At 39.5% G+C, this 15,455-nt stretch overlaps 1 protein-coding gene across 1 annotated transcript; it reads right to left on the bottom strand.

Annotated features, from left to right (window-relative positions):
• Nucleotides 1-12,183: 12,183 nt before the first annotated feature.
• LOC105358522 (low affinity immunoglobulin epsilon Fc receptor-like) lies at nt 12,184-14,778 on the bottom strand. The gene is made up of 4 exons (XM_023963853.1): nt 13,843-14,778; nt 13,462-13,616; nt 13,243-13,358; nt 12,184-13,173 (listed from the first exon to the last, which is right to left on the bottom strand). The coding sequence occupies exons 1-4, from the start codon at nt 14,681-14,683 to the stop codon at nt 13,038-13,040; spliced, it is 1,248 nt and encodes a 415-aa protein (XP_023819621.1). The 5' UTR covers nt 14,684-14,778; the 3' UTR covers nt 12,184-13,037.
• Between the last annotated feature and the right edge of the window lie 677 nt (nt 14,779-15,455).

Here is a 15,455-nt window from a genome sequence, read left to right as displayed (position 1 = left end):
TTTTGGTATAAACAGTACCTGTCATGCTGGCATAATGCCACAAAGTTTTGTCCCTAAATTATTAAATCAATTAACTTTTTAAAGCACTTTTTGAATAGTTTGCAGATCAAATGTTTTTCCGGAACCCTAAAATGTAATCTCTGTCTTAGGCCGCCTTTACACTGCATGGTTCAAGTGACCCAATTCCGATTTTCCTCTCATGCGGCACAGATCGGATATGATCGGTGAATGTGTAAGCAGGACAAAAGCGCATGGATTCCTTTTTTCTCAGATCGGATACAGGCCTCTCTCATATGTGGAAATAAATCAGAAACGAATCGGATACGTGCATTTGCGTGTGCCATGTAAGCAGACACATCGGATATTCCCCAGTAAATGCGAGTCGTACCTCAGTGACGTCAATTCAGGACACCACCAACTGAGATCACATGACTCATTAAAGTGCTTTTGTGCACTGATTTTGGTGTCAGCGTGTTACCTTTCAGCCTCAGGCCTCAGACCGTAGTTGGAAACCGCTGTTATGTCCGGTCCGGACGCAAATGGTAACTAATCAACCGGGATACCGTTGCTATGGAACAGGCTAGAAGCCGTTTATTTCTTTGGGGGGGGTGTATGATGGGGACCGTGTGTGTGTGTGTGAGCGCGCGTGCGTGTGTAAGGAGAGGAGAGCGGGTGTGAGCGCGGAGCGGGGGAGTGTCGGAGAACCGTAAATTAAAAAGAAGGTGTCTCGCCCAAAAGTTTTGGAGTCTTTCTTAACCCTCTCTGGAGGCTGAGGGTTCAGAACGGAAAAGTGGACCCCGAGGAAATCTCCCGTGTGTTTCTGACTACGGTCGGAAAAGAGAAGTCATCGCGCAGGAAAGGTTCAACACTTGGATCAAACTGTTAGTACAGCACGTCTGCAAACACTTCCTCATTCAAAACTCAGAGAGAGCCGAGCAGCCCTCCCTTTTACTCCCCCGTGCATCCCCTCAGCAGCGCCCAAGGCAACACCTCCGTCCGTCCCTGCGTTGCCTCCATGACAACCACAATCACAAAAGTCCAAAAGAGGTTCGCGGAATGCGGAAATGCTGCTACGTAGTCCTCAGAACGTCTACGTTTGATAGTTTCAGCATTGTATAGTGTAAATGCAAAAATCGGATACGGGTCACTTTTAAAAGATGATGTAAGCGGGTCGTCAAAAAAATCGGATATACCGTAATTTCCGAACTATAAGCCGCTACTTTTTTCCTGCGCTTACAGCCCTGCGGCTTATTCAGTGACGCGGCTAATTTATGGATTTAATTGGCGGCCGCCATGTACTTACTTTCGGACTTAGTGCATGGTTTGAATTTTCTATCCAACTCCAAGCAACAAGTCATTTATTTTTCAACACACCTCTGAGCAGCCAAACAGCATGGACCTCACTTCAGGTCTTAGACACTTCAGTCATGGTTCAACAAAAAGAAACACGCATGCCCGGCCGCATCCCAGAATCCTTTGGTGCCATTAGACCTAACGTGTACGTGATCGCCACTACAATATGATGCAGCTTTCAAGTTAAAATCAATCGTCAAAAGTAGCGTGAAAAAATCCACCATCACCAACGGGTTTGGAAAAGCCGGTCAGCTGCTGACGGAAAAGCTGCAAGCTGCAGCTGGGCTGCACGTAAATATATGGGAATAACATCAGCCTTTATTTTGTCGGGACACGACTGGAAACACAAATTGACGTGGTCGTTTTAACTGTTTCTAAGGACTGAGCGGAATTTTGCTTTGAAAAGCTCGCAGCCTCTGTGTGAGCTGGAGACACTGCCGATGGCAGTCTGATGGCTCCCACATGTAATAACGGAATTAGAAAAGGTTAGAAATACACCTCAGTGTTACACTACGATCAGTACAACCGCCATAACTATGTATTCTAGGTCATTTTTAATGATACTTGTCTGTAATTTGTACATTTATTAAAGTGTGAGCACAGAGTTTACACAAGTTGGACAATTCATTTTCATCTTCTTTCGTTAGACCCTTTCTGGGTCACGGGCCTGCCGGAGCCTATCCTGGCCACTTATGGGCAAAGGCCGGGGACAGTCAGTCTGTTGCAGGGTCACACATATCACACACTCGTGCACACTCACGTTCACACCTATGGGCAATTTAGATTAACCAATGAGGCTTGTTTTTGGATGGTGTGAGGAAGCTGGAGTCCCCAGAGAAAACCCACCCACGGGGAGAACATGCAGACTCCAAACAGAAAGGTCCCCCATTGTTGTTCTGCTTCAAGTCCCCCAGCCGGGACTTAAACCAGGTGCCTTTTTGCTGTGAGGCAAGAGCGCTAACCACTGCAGCCCTAGTTGGACTATAACATCAGAATTTCCTACAGATTTATGAGATCAAGCTGGTAGCTACAGTCACAATGGCACACTGAAAATAAATCATAGTCTGTGCTTTTGGAATGTTTGTCTTGATAAGGGAAACAAGGCAAGACAGAATTCATAAGAATCTGTTCAAATCTTGTAGTTTTAAGACATTAGTCTAGAAACAAATGAGTTTAACATTTAAACAAGTAATTGTTTTTTTGCAAGACACTAAAGGCTGAATTCAAGCCAGGGGAGCTTAACCCTTTAAAACCAGAAATTTCACCTACATAAAATGCTTTTTGGCCTTTCGTGACTCTTTGACCGTTTACACAATCAACACGAATCAGCTGATTCTTACATGGAGATAAGTTGCTTTGCATATTTGCTTTGCATCGAAATGCAACACTTGACATTAGTGTTTACTAACTTTTACTAATTATGCGTAAAGTCCTGCATAATGCCACAAAGCTGCTTTTCTCCATGACAGAATCAACTGATTTACATTGATTGCGTAAGCACTTCACTTCTGTAAAGTGTTGCATATCTGCGCAGGGCTGCTTTTCATTATATCAGAATCTGTTAATTATGGTAATTGTGTAAACAGTTGAAGAGTTACTATTGTCCAAGAATGCCAACACTTGTGAATTAACCAAGTTGTGAGTTCTTTAAATGCTTCTAACTGTTCCAAATAATTCTTCGAAACAAATGTAATCATTTGTTTCTAAGGCACTTATAAAGTCTAAACTGCCTAACCTGGATATGTTTAGGTAAAATTTATAATAAGTTTTAGCTGAGCCAGTTACAATTGCTGGTTACACATTTTTAAAACAGACTTTTATTAAACTAAAGTTTAAATGTACATAATTAAAATTATGAATAATTTGCTTAAACTTACAGTAACAGATGATGATGGTGATGCTCACACACAGGAGGAAACAAAATATCCCCAAACACACCAGCAGGAAACGAAACCTTCTGCTGGGTTCTCGGGCTTCTGCTTGGATTAAGAAAATATAACCAGACTGAACATTAATAGGAAAATAGTTATGTTTGGACTGGTCTTAGTTTGACCAGAAAACATATAGTTTTGAATTCTTATCCTGGGTTCCATTTTCACTGAAAGGTGTCACTTTGCCACAATGGATTATCTTGATGCTTGATCACATACATGACCATGGCAGCCTAATGTCTTAAGGCATGTAAATGAGGTTTGTTTGGGATCTTGTTGCCATGACCTGGGTTGTCCAGTGTAATAGTGGCCCCTCAAGTTGGACAATTGTTGCTGATCAGGGCCTTATTGTCTGATTCCCCCAGAGGATGGTAAGCCCTTATTGTAAAGACCTTGTGTTTATGAAAGAAGAATACTAACAGAAGACTAAGATGTTTTTAAGGTAGGTCTGGTGGAACACATCATCATAGCAAAGGGGAGATGATAAATGTCTTGAACCTGTTAGGACAGGTACAGACCATCCAGATGGAAAAATGTGAACCTTCATGAATAAGTAGATCTTCTTACTGTATTGGAATCTGTGAGCAATGGTAAATCTTTCATATATTTGCATATTCGCATTCTCTGATTTAGGATCTTTGGGAAGATCAGTTGGACAGAAATGAAAATAGAAGTGTAAGTGTAAGCTTGAACAGTCATCGAGACTGTCAGAAATACTTACTTATTGCAGCAGTTTGTGTTGTCACTTTACTTTTTGTGTCAGAATCAGCTTCTGGGTTCTTCCGTGCTGCATGACAGAATGAACAGAAGGTAAACAAACAGTAAAGTTCTTACGGTAAAGAAAAGAGCTTAGGTTATCAAAGTACCTTAAAGGAGTTTTGGGGGGTTGGGACATTCATGGAATATGAAGTTGATACACATTTGTATTTGTCTCATATTAATGACATTTCTATGTCTTCAAGATACAAATGTTGTGTTTTTGTAAAAACAGAAAGTGTTCTTGGAAAGTTAGAGGCATCAGTGAAATGTATAAGTCTATTAAATGTCATTACTCACGTGGTGCAGAGGGAAAAACGTTTTTTGGTTCAATTTGAGAATAAATGACATCACCATCTTTGTTCTCTGTGTGATAGAAGTATGGAAGAATCACTATCATTAGTAAAACTTTCCTTTTGTCCTGTTGTTGATAGTCTACAAGTCAGACAAAACACATCCTCAGGACTAATCTCTCTGCAGTCGCTCAGTTTCCAAGTTCATTCTGGGAAGATTCGTCCTTCTAATCTAAACTATTACCCATAACCTGAATAATAAAACGGGGCCAAACTGTAAAGAAACGTACAGTATACCCAGATTACTCGAGGTGAAATTTAATCATTATAAATATTTGTATTTTTGCTTAAGTTGTTTTTTTCTACTTTATGAATAAACTTGAGAAGATCTTGCATTAAAAGTCATAAATAACTAATTAAACTTTGTATAACAAAATCAGGAATCAGGAAATCTTTGTCATTTTATCACATGACAAAACGAATTTAGGCTCTCTGGGTCCCGGGCCAGCCGTTTACATTCAGACATAAATAAATAATATATGTTCCTGGTGAGTATTGCGCAGAAAGTATGTTTCAAATTGCACAGTATATTATATTAACTATTGCACAGCCCTGTGATATTGCACTTGAAAATTAGCTTGTTGTCCATGGAGGGGGGGGGGGGGGGGGGTGCAGTGATCAACTGGAGTTCAGCGGTCTGACTGCTTCATGGAAGAAACTGTTCCTCAGTCTGTTGGTCCTGCTTTTTATGCCCCTCAGTCTCCTGCCTGAGGGGAGCAGGGAGAACAGAGGGTGTGAGGGGTGAGTGGGGTCTTTCAGAAAGTGGGAGGCCCGTTTTCTGCATCTGGTCCTATAGATGTCAGTGGTGGACGACAGGCTGCAGCCCACAGTCCTCTGTGCAGCTTTTGTCACTCGTTGCAGAGCTTTCCTCTCTGCCGCAGAGCAGCTGCCGTGCCACACCGTGATGCAGGAGGCCAGGACGCTCTCCACCACACACCTGTAGAAGGAGGTCAGGACTGAGATCCCCATCCCAACACGACTGAGCCTCCTCAGGAAATAGAGGCGCCGGTGTGCCTTTTTGACCAGGCAGGAGGTGTTGGTGCTCCAGGTAAGGTTGCTGGAGATGTGCACGCCCAGATACCTGAAGCTGGAAACCACTTCCACCACGTCCCCTCCGATGTGAATGGGGGGAGGGGGGCATCTCTCCTTCCTGAAATCCACGATCATCTCCTTGGTCTTCTTCCCATTGATGCAGAGGTTGTTGTCTCTGCACCAGCTCTCCAGATGTTCCACTTCCTGCCTGTAGTCGGACTCATCGTTGTTGGATAGGCGTCCAACCACAGCTGTCATCCGCAAACTTCACGATCAGACAGCTGGGGTGACTCGCTGTGCAGTCGTGCGTCAGCAGGGTGAAGAGCTTTGAGCGAAGACTGAAATACCTTTTAAGTTTAAATTTCTATTAATGATGTTAAATTGTTAGGACTTGATGCTTGTACGTGTTTCGTTGGTTGAAGGTTTTTCAGAGCTTATAAAATAACAAACTGTAAACTCCTCCTTATTTTCTGCTGTATAGAAAAACAATTTAGAGACAACAGTACTAGGGTTGTGTCGATGGACGATACCATCGTCCATCGTGATGGCTTACTGACATCACAATGGAGAGACACCATTGTGATGCCCCGCCCCTGCCACGCTGCGAGTCGACACCATAAGCCGCGGTTACATGTGCAAAATATTTTTAGCGCATCAATGGTCGGATTTGAATTCAACCGTGTACATGGGCCCAAACTTTTTCCGATTATAATAAATGCTCATAAAATGCCCTCATAATTTTAATTTTAATCCTTGTGGTCAGTGCTTTTTCTGTGGAAGATCGGAGCCGAAAGAAGCCCAGACTAGGAGAAGGCTAACACGCGCTAACAACATTTAGCCTTTGATGAACATAAAATCCATGCGGGAAATGCCGCAATCTGCATCTTGGCTGCAGGTATATATGTGGAATAACATCAGCCTTTATTTTGTCGGGACACGACTGGAAACACAAATCCACGTTTGAACGGTTTCTAAGGACTGTGCGGCATTTCTCCTTTGAAAAGCTCACACACTGTCCCGAAGCCCGTGTAAGAGCTGGCGGTCCGAGCTCTGCCCGGACACGCACCTTTATCAGGAGACCAAGTTCTCCTGAGTTCGGTAGCCAGAAAATTTAGGGGCGCATACCGTAAATCAACATGCTAACCAAATCTACTAATTTCCACTTTATTACTAATAAATACTTAAATAATAGATGCAGAAATTACAATGTGCCGTTTCAAATTCAGTGTCACATTTTATTCTGCACTTTTGAAGATGCAACAACAAGGTAAACTGACAGCACCATCGCTGTCAGTTTTGAGACGTCAGAGAGTATGCGCTCCCAATTCTGAGTCTGTGTTGAATGTTTTTTTTTTTAAAGTTTACTCTTTAAACCACAAATCAGTAAAGGAAAAACAAAATTCAGAGGTACCATTTTTAGATTTTCTTTCTTATGACTTTTTGCAAATTTAAACCCTGGTCACAAGTTGTTTTAGAACAGCCGGTCATCCACTCCTATATTATCATAGTTGAATTGAAAGTGTGATTTGTAAAAGAATGGGCCTGAGATCAGAGAAAAGCTCAAAAACTGATTGGAAATTATGTTGGTGACACCAAATAAGTGCAGCCAAAATGCACAATAAGCGTATTTGAGATCACCCAGGTGGACGCAGATCACCTGGTATGTGACGTATGTTTCTGTTTTTGCTCCAACATCACCTGTCAATCATCACAAAAATATCACCAGAAAGGGGTGGGAGCAAGCCCCAACCTAAGCTAACACAGCTGGAAATTTAGTATTGCACTGATTGAAAGCTGCCCTGTTGACTACAAAACAATGCATTATGGGACATGTGTCCTGATGGGTTTTTGTAGTTGAGTGATCAATTAAAATAATTTAAAATACCAATTGATTAAAAAAAGGCTATATACATTACAAAACATTCAAATAAATATAAAATATATGATAACACAGATCATACTAAGGGGGAGAGGAATATTAAAACTAAATTGAATGTCAAGGACAACTCCAACTTTCTGTTTTTCTTCAGTCTCGCTGCAGATTCGCCTTCATTTCCCCCCCCGCCTGGTCTCCCCGACGATCTAGGCGATGCGCTGGTTCATCTTAAACATGTCTATCGTTGCATTTTCTCCACGTATTTGCTCGCACGTGTTTAATATTAAAGGCCTGTTAGCTGTCACACATGTAGGTGTGGGACATTTGTTCTCCTCAGCTGACCATCTCCAGCGGGAGCGGTGTGTTGTCGTAACAGCCGTGCATGAGAACCGTTTGGTCGGGGTTGATACGCCGCCCGCGCGCCTAACCGTAACCATAACTTTAACCCTCCTCCGGGTCTGTGCGGCCCAGAGAAAAGTTCAGCTCGGACTGCATGTTTTTAGTATAAAAACGTATAAATACGTCCTAAAAAGAAAAGTAAGGAACGCCTTAATGTGGCTAGGGGAGGGGGCTGTCAGGGGTCCTGCCTTAAATGATTTTCCAGCTTCAAGCCCGGTCATTCTCACGCCCCCAAGAGTCATATACTCCACTGTGATTGGTTGCTTTGTCAGCTCCGTGCACGACAAAGAAAAAGTGTCATTCATACAAACTGGCGGGCCGCATTAACATTAAACTTTCATATTAAGGCGGGGGCCGCAAAATATCATCTTGGGGGCCACAAGTAGCCTGCGGGCCGTGAGTTTGAGACTCTGGCACTGGTACACTAGCCGCAGGTCGGAAGAATGAATCAATAGTTCCCTTTTGCTCATAGCTCAGACGCACGCACATATCAGGCTGTTGTGATATTTGTTTCCGTTTCCTTCCCACAGATGTTTTATTGACAAAATCAAGGCTAAAAGATCTGAATAAAGTCAAAACTTATCTTTTCTGTATATAAAAAACAAAAACAAAATGCTAATGATATCTTTGAATTCAAGATTTACCTGTACATAAAAAATACTCAAGATACCCATATATTAAAAAAAAGTGCATTATCGTGCATTGCACTTTAAAAAAGCCAGACATGGCAAGCAATTTACAATTTTTAATTTGAATTTACAGTTTGAAACTCCAAACATTATGTGTATAAATTGATCAAATCAGGAAACTTACTGTTTGGAGCTGAAGCATTATTTTTGAAATCCACAACAGAGTATTGCATGTTGTCTTCCATCCTTCAACATCAAATTCTGCTGTGCATCAAAGCAGAACAAGCTTATATAGAGGCAAATCTAAAGGAGATCAGCAGGCCTCACAAAGAGGAAACTTCTTCTTCCCCTGTAATGGTTCCTACCAGCTTCAGACGACACTGCAGAAGAGCTCATGTTACTCCAAAGTTCTGGTATCCATCCCTGTTTGCTTTGTCTTTGTAGGGAAGTGTGGTTCTTTACATTTTGTAAACCACTTAGGAGAGGCTGTCATTTGATGCTTTTGCTGTTGCAAAATGATGCATTGGAGAGTTTGTGACATATGTTTCCTTTGTTCCTTAAAAACTGAACAAAGATGAATTGAATCAATAATTTTTAAGGCTTTTGACTGGAGCCAGTCAGCAAACTCATGTCACCCCTTTGCTTTTAGTGCATCAATGGCTCCCTGTTAAAAGTAGATTCAATTTCAAGATTTCAACTAGAGCCTTGCATGGAAAAATTCCTAGATATATTTCTGACCTTAATATCCCTTCACTCCTGCGTGTTTCTTGAGATCCACAGATGAGAGTATTTAGTTCCAAAAACTGTTTTTAAAATGAGGGGAAATCTGGCCTTTCAGGTATCCTTTACTTGTTTTTATTTTTTACTTTATAGCACGCTTTTTTTATAGCTATATGCCGCTTCTATTACGTAGTTCTTTGGTTTCACCTTGTTCTTAATTTGTGAAGCATTTTCTGAGTTGTGTGTGCCTTCTGTGTAAAGTGCTATATAATTGCGTTGAGGTCAACCACTGCAGACTGAAGTGTGGTTTAGATGTCATACAATAATATTATAGTGTTACATAAAGCCTATTTCTGAGTAACATCGTCTTGTAAACATTTTGTTTTTAGTCTCACGTAGTGCCTTTATAGATTTGGTACTATAGCTGTTATTGAATATTCAACAAATCCCAGCAGTATTTAATCGTTAATGTTAGGTTTATGTCTGAAAAAAAACAATTAAAACAAAATTCTTGAAATGTTTTGAAAATACTTGTTTTTTGCCTCAAAAGCTCGACACCAGTTTCAGAAATTAATACCAATTGCGAGGAAAGAAATTTAGCAAGCTAACTGCCACTGTGAGTAAATGTTTGCACCAGATTAATTATTTATTGTGGCTCCTTTTGGTGAGTTTCAATAATGCCCCTCCTCTGCTGTCTTTACGGGAGGTACACAAGTGCATGTGATACAAGAAAACTTCCCCCTTTTTCGCTTTAGTTATGCATAGTTAGGCTGAAAAAGAAGTGGGAACATGACCATTTTTAATTAGGGGCCTGGCTGTGTTAACAAAGAAAGCTGGAGGAGAAACCAGTAGGACCTAAAGCGGAAACAAACAAATTCAATGAAAGATGTTGATTTGGAGATGGCAGTGTCTTCTACAGGGGTGGGCAATTCCAGGCCTCAAAGGCCGGTGTGTCTGCATGATTTCCAGACAGTCTTGCCCTACTCATGGCTGAATACCTGGTTCAGGTGTGTCCAGCCAATCAGAACATGCCAGTGCAGGGTATGTTGGAAAACATGCAGTAATGCAGCCTTTAGTGCCCACCTCTGGTCTGCTAAGACACTGGCTACGCTATGACCCCGCCCGCTATGCTAAAGAGCTGTTTAGTGTAATGCAATTATGCTAGCAGCAGTCTTATTTATGATCCTATTTTGCACCACTGACCATCAGACAATATTGGACAATATGTTTATAGACCAGGGTTTTAACTATGCCAAAAATACATTTTCATTATTTGTGCAGATTTTGGTGAGTTTTTAAAGTATGCATTGAGGGAATAACCTTCTCTTGAATTTGCAAAAAGACTTGTGATGAAATCTGTTGTCATGCTGCTGTTTCAGCTCTCACTTGTTCCTGCTGATTATCGATGACGACCAGATCTGCTGAGACATTTTGACAAAACTGTCGGCTTTCCTGCCACAACATGATAAACACTCTGCACTCATGAAATAGCAAGCAGGCGGGATAAAAGCTGATGCCATTAGGGGTTGCCACAAGTGGTGTGTCAAGGAGTTTTTACTGCAGATGCCCTTCTTGACACAACTCGGTCACGGCACAGGGAGACCTGGCAGCAGCATGAAGGGTCCAGCTGAGGTCATCCTGTTCTCCACTCAGCTCCTTGGTCTGAGTCTCTAAGATCTTCATCTTTAACTTGACCCTGAGGTTTGTGTCCTGAGCGTACATCGCCACGCCTACTGTAAGCCAAAAAGAACCAGGAAATTGGTTTACATGTTATTTTCTGTTTAATTTTTGAACTGTCGTGGTGCAGATGTAGGGCGGTCGGCATCTGATCAAAATATCCCAAGTTTGGTTTCCGCCCCCCCATGTGTTGAAGTGTCCTTGGGCAAGACAATGAATCCCACATTGCTCCTGGTGGTTAAAGGTTCAGGAAAGGTGGTAAAGCGCTATACTATACGCTATTCATTATTTACTATTTCATCAAGTCTCATCTAACATTTCTTCGGCAGATTGACTTCCATAGCTAAAGTTTTTTGAGTTTTGCAAAGAATTGTAGATGTAAAATTACAAACGTATAACCAAACCTAAACAGTTGAGTTTTAATACCTGATCCATCAGAGACATAATATTGTCTGCAGGTTCCTTGTTTTGTCCATAATGTACACAAGAGGGCAGTATGTTCAGTGCACGAGGGTTTATTTCTACTGTAGCCTGTACGCTTAAAAAAAGCATTTTCTTAACTGTCGAAGACCCAGGAAGGAGAAGGATGTTTGAGAGTTGGGTAGAGGGGAGGTCAGATGAGTTCAGAGATTATCCTGCCCAGAATATGACTGTGATGAGGGCCATGAAATATTATTTTATTGTAAAGTTTTATCCTTTTCTCTGTGCTTTTTGACACAGTGGATTTTTTTCTTCTTTTTAAAAAAAAAACAAAAAACAACTTTTTATACGATCACTATTGTTACTTGTTACTTTTAAGGATACTTAGTAACTTGAGCGTTCCTTCTGTGGCCCTAGTTCACACAGCGTTCGAAATAAGCGGTTATAGGTTGTCCGAGACAACCAGATTTCACGGAGGACAACCCAAATGAACCTGATGGTTGTTCGTGTGACAACCTGGTCTTTTGTTCAACATTATGGTATTTTTCGACTATTTATCAAGTTTCAAGGGTTAGTTTTTGGCAAACTCTGAATTGAGACGTATGTAGCAAATTCTTTCCACTGACAAACGAATAACGTGCATGCTAGCGAATCCTTTCTGTTTCTAAATGTGCACTTTTCAATAAGGATTATTCAAATGGTGTTGAACAACAATATCTGGCGCGACCGCTAGAGGTCTCCAAAACACGCAAAAAGATGTAAAACACATTCATATAACTATAACTTTCACTCACAGCAGAACAGACTGACATGAGCTGAAAAAAACTTTTTCCATGAGATTGATATGATATTCTAAATTTAAACAGTCTTTGTATTTTATATTCTTTAAACAACAATTATCAGAGCCAAAGAAAAAAAAAGAACCAAAATATTTAAATCTGTGTAAAGATACTAGTTATAAAGATTTTAGTTTCAAGTTTTTGGCAATACTTTGTGTAACCAGATGCTTCAATATTTAGTAAAAGATTTTTTTTTTAATATTTAAAGAGATTTTTAAATGTCCATCATAAGAGGCAGTTGATATTAGATGTATAGAAGAAATAAAGATGTAAGTACTGACATCTGAGTAGGTTTCGTTGCTGTTGAATGTTGGTATCGAAGGACAACCAAAAATTGGGAAGGACAGCCAAATTTATTTGCCAGGACAACCATTTTTTCCCCTTATTTCTAACACTGTCACATATAATGAACACCAGCAATTTTAAAAATATTTGACATGAAAATCATCGCTGAGTTTTTTGTTTGTTTGCATTTATAAAAGGCAATAGAAAAAGCCACAAACTTATGAAACACAAAGATAAAAAAACACGTGATCAGAAGTTGTAAAGAATTTCAGTGTAGGGCTATGTTACATGCAGAAAACTGAAATTCAAAATAAAAAAAAGCAAAAAAAAATTATGCAAGTCCACACATGTTGCCATCAGTGGGACAATAACAAATAAATAATGTAATACACTTATTCAGAAAGTTCCTCAAAAGACGAGACTTTTTAAAAATGTATTTTAAATTATTTACATTTTCACCTGCACGTGTAGAAGTGGACAGAGGTGTGGGGTTGCACAATCATTTTTATTTAAATACATGCTCTTTAATCTAGAAAAAAATGTTTTACCTTTACTCTTTAATTTAATAAGGTGACCATTATGAGTCTTTTTTATAACAAACTGGTTTTATTAGCACTTATAGTAAATTCATTTGGATATTTCCAGGAAAGATTTCACTCATGTGAGATGCAACAAACCATAAGAAGTTCTTTCTTCATCAAAATGACATGAAAGTAAAAGTATGTAAACCAGATCAAAATGTGGTCGGAAATTGAGTTTAAGTTGAATCAGAAAATTAAAGCTTTAATCTCACAGATGAATCTGTTCAAAAAGACATTTCTGTTTGGGATCCAGCTCTGGTTCAAAGCTGGATCTTTGGCTATAATAGCAAAATCTTCTGGGCTCCCTGGGTTCTTCCAGTACCTAAAATAAATAAAAACCCATCAGCACATTTAATAAACATGTTAATATGTAGTAAGAATTCTTCTTTACCCAAGTGTGTCTGGACTGCCATCCACCCAGATCCAGATGTTGTTCACTTTTCGTAAACCAATCCAGTATCCGTGATAGATGTCAAGGTAGTATTCTATTGTGTTTTTCATGAATTTCTGTAAAGTAAATTGTGAAATATAAACATTTACAACATATCCAGTTTTTTAATTAAACCAGAAATTGTTAAACTTTAGTTTAGTTTAACATTTTGTAACAAACCTGTTCCTCAAGACTTCTGATAACCACCAGGTCTGACTTCATGCTTTGACAAAACTGTCGGCTTTCGTTCCATGTTTTCCACGGAGAGTTTAAGTTATAAAAAAAATAGCAGCTTTCCTGAAACTGAATCCAGTCTTTGGGACACGTCTGACAAACTGTATGTAAGAATGAAAGAAAAGAAAAAAAATAACATTAAATTAAATTCTAAATCACTTAACATTTAAAGCCCAAAGAAGAATAAAAAACTATTTCTACTCACTACTTTGTCAGGTTAATTTTCTTTCTTAATGTAATTGAATTTGTAAATAAATCAGACAAAGCTAATTTTGGACTGATGATGTTTAATATAAAGTAAAGGTTAGTCACAGATTAAACATTTACCTCCATCAGGGCAGAAGAGATCAGCTGGAAAGTTGGTGTAACTGATGATTGCTGCCTGGATCTTGTTGAGTTTGTCACTGTTGTTTCTCAGCTGCTCGTTCTGGTTTTGTAGGATTGTCATGTTAACCGTCATCTCCCTGGTCTGGTTCTCAAAGAACATCTTCTCTGCAGTCAGCTGCTGTGTCTGATTGTCTAGTTTTGTCATGTTCATCCTCAGATCTTGATTCTGATTGTCTAGTTTTGTCATGTTCACCCTCAGATCTTGATTCTGATTGTCTAGTTTTGTCATGTTCATCCTCAGATCTTGATTCTGGTTCTCTAGTTTTGTCATATTCGTCTTCAGATCTTCAGTTTGGTTCTTTAGTTTAGTCATGTTCATCCTCAGATCTTGATTCTGATTGTCTAGTTTTGTCATGTTCACCCTCAGATCTTGATTCTGATTGTCTAGTTTTGTCATGTTGACCCTCAGATCTTGATTCTGATTGTCTAGTTTTGTCATGTTCACCCTCAGATCTTGATTCTGGTTCTCTAGTTTTGTCATGTTGACCCTCAGATCTTGATTCTGATTGTCTAGTTTTGTCATGTTCACCCTCAGATCTTGATTCTGATTGTCTAGTTTTGTCATATTCGTCTTCAGATCTTCAGTTTGGTTCTTTAGTTTAGTCATGTTCATCCTCAGATCTTGATTCTGATTGTCTAGTTTAGTCATGTTCACCCTCAGATCTTGATTCTGGTTCTCTAGTTTTGTCATGTTCACCTTCAGATCTTGATTCTGATTGTCTAGTTTAGTCATGTTTACCCTCAGATCTTCAGTCTGGTTCTTTAGTTTAGTCGTGTTCATCCTCAGATCTTCAGTCTGGTTTTGTAAATCTTTCTTCTCCAAAGTCAGTTTCTTATTTTTTGCTTCCAGGTCACTGAGATTTTTCTTTTGTTTGTTTGTTTCCATGGTGACTGCAACCCAAATGACACAAAATAACCATTAATTCATTCATAAGAGCTTTTTTAATAACACATTTTTTCTGGAATATCTCTCATTTTGTGGGATAGGAAATGGCTTTAACTTCACTGATTCCAATTAATGAATCACATATTATGAACCCAGTTTGCTGAGAAGTTTCCAAAAATAATATATTGTTGTGTGTTTGCAGATGAAGGCCACCTCAGATTAAACACCTGATACATATTTAGTTTTGGTCTCCCTGACACCACTATGACTGTGACTACTCAACATCTATATCTTGTGTTTATATTACAAACTTTGGTATAAACAGTAGCTGTCATGCTGGCATAATGCCACAAAGTTTTGTTCCTAAATTATTAAATCAAATAAATAAATAGTTTGCAGATCAAATGTTTTTCCGGAACCCCAAAATGTAATCTCTGTCTTAGTGTCTTGAGACCCTGTCTGCACATGTGGAATATGGTATTTAACATTGTGAAAAATACACCTCAGTGTTGAACTACGATCAGTACAACTGCCATAACTATGTATTCTAGGTCATTTTTAATGATACTTGTCTGTAACTTGTAAATTTATTACAGTGTGTGCACAGAGTTTACACAAGTTGGACAATAACACCAGAATTTCTACATATTAATGAGACCAAGCTTGT

The sequence above is a fragment of the Oryzias latipes genome, chromosome 16 (genome assembly GCF_002234675.1).
Source record: "Oryzias latipes chromosome 16, ASM223467v1".
NCBI lineage: Eukaryota > Metazoa > Chordata > Actinopteri > Beloniformes > Adrianichthyidae > Oryzias > Oryzias latipes.
This window is presented reverse-complemented; position numbering and strand designations above follow the sequence as displayed.

Excerpts from the sequence above, each read along its gene's own strand:
- LOC105358522 (XM_023963853.1), bottom strand. The coding sequence starts at position 14,683 with ATGAACACGACTAAACTAAAGAACCAGACTGAAGATCTGAGGGTAAAC. Across the intron at positions 13,617-13,842 it reads TCTCTTCTGCCCTGATGGAG|TTTGTCAGACGTGTCCCAAA; the intron begins GTAAATGTTTAA and ends TCTTACATACAG. Across the intron at positions 13,359-13,461 it reads TCAGAAGTCTTGAGGAACAG|AAATTCATGAAAAACACAAT; the intron begins GTTTGTTACAAA and ends TTTACTTTACAG.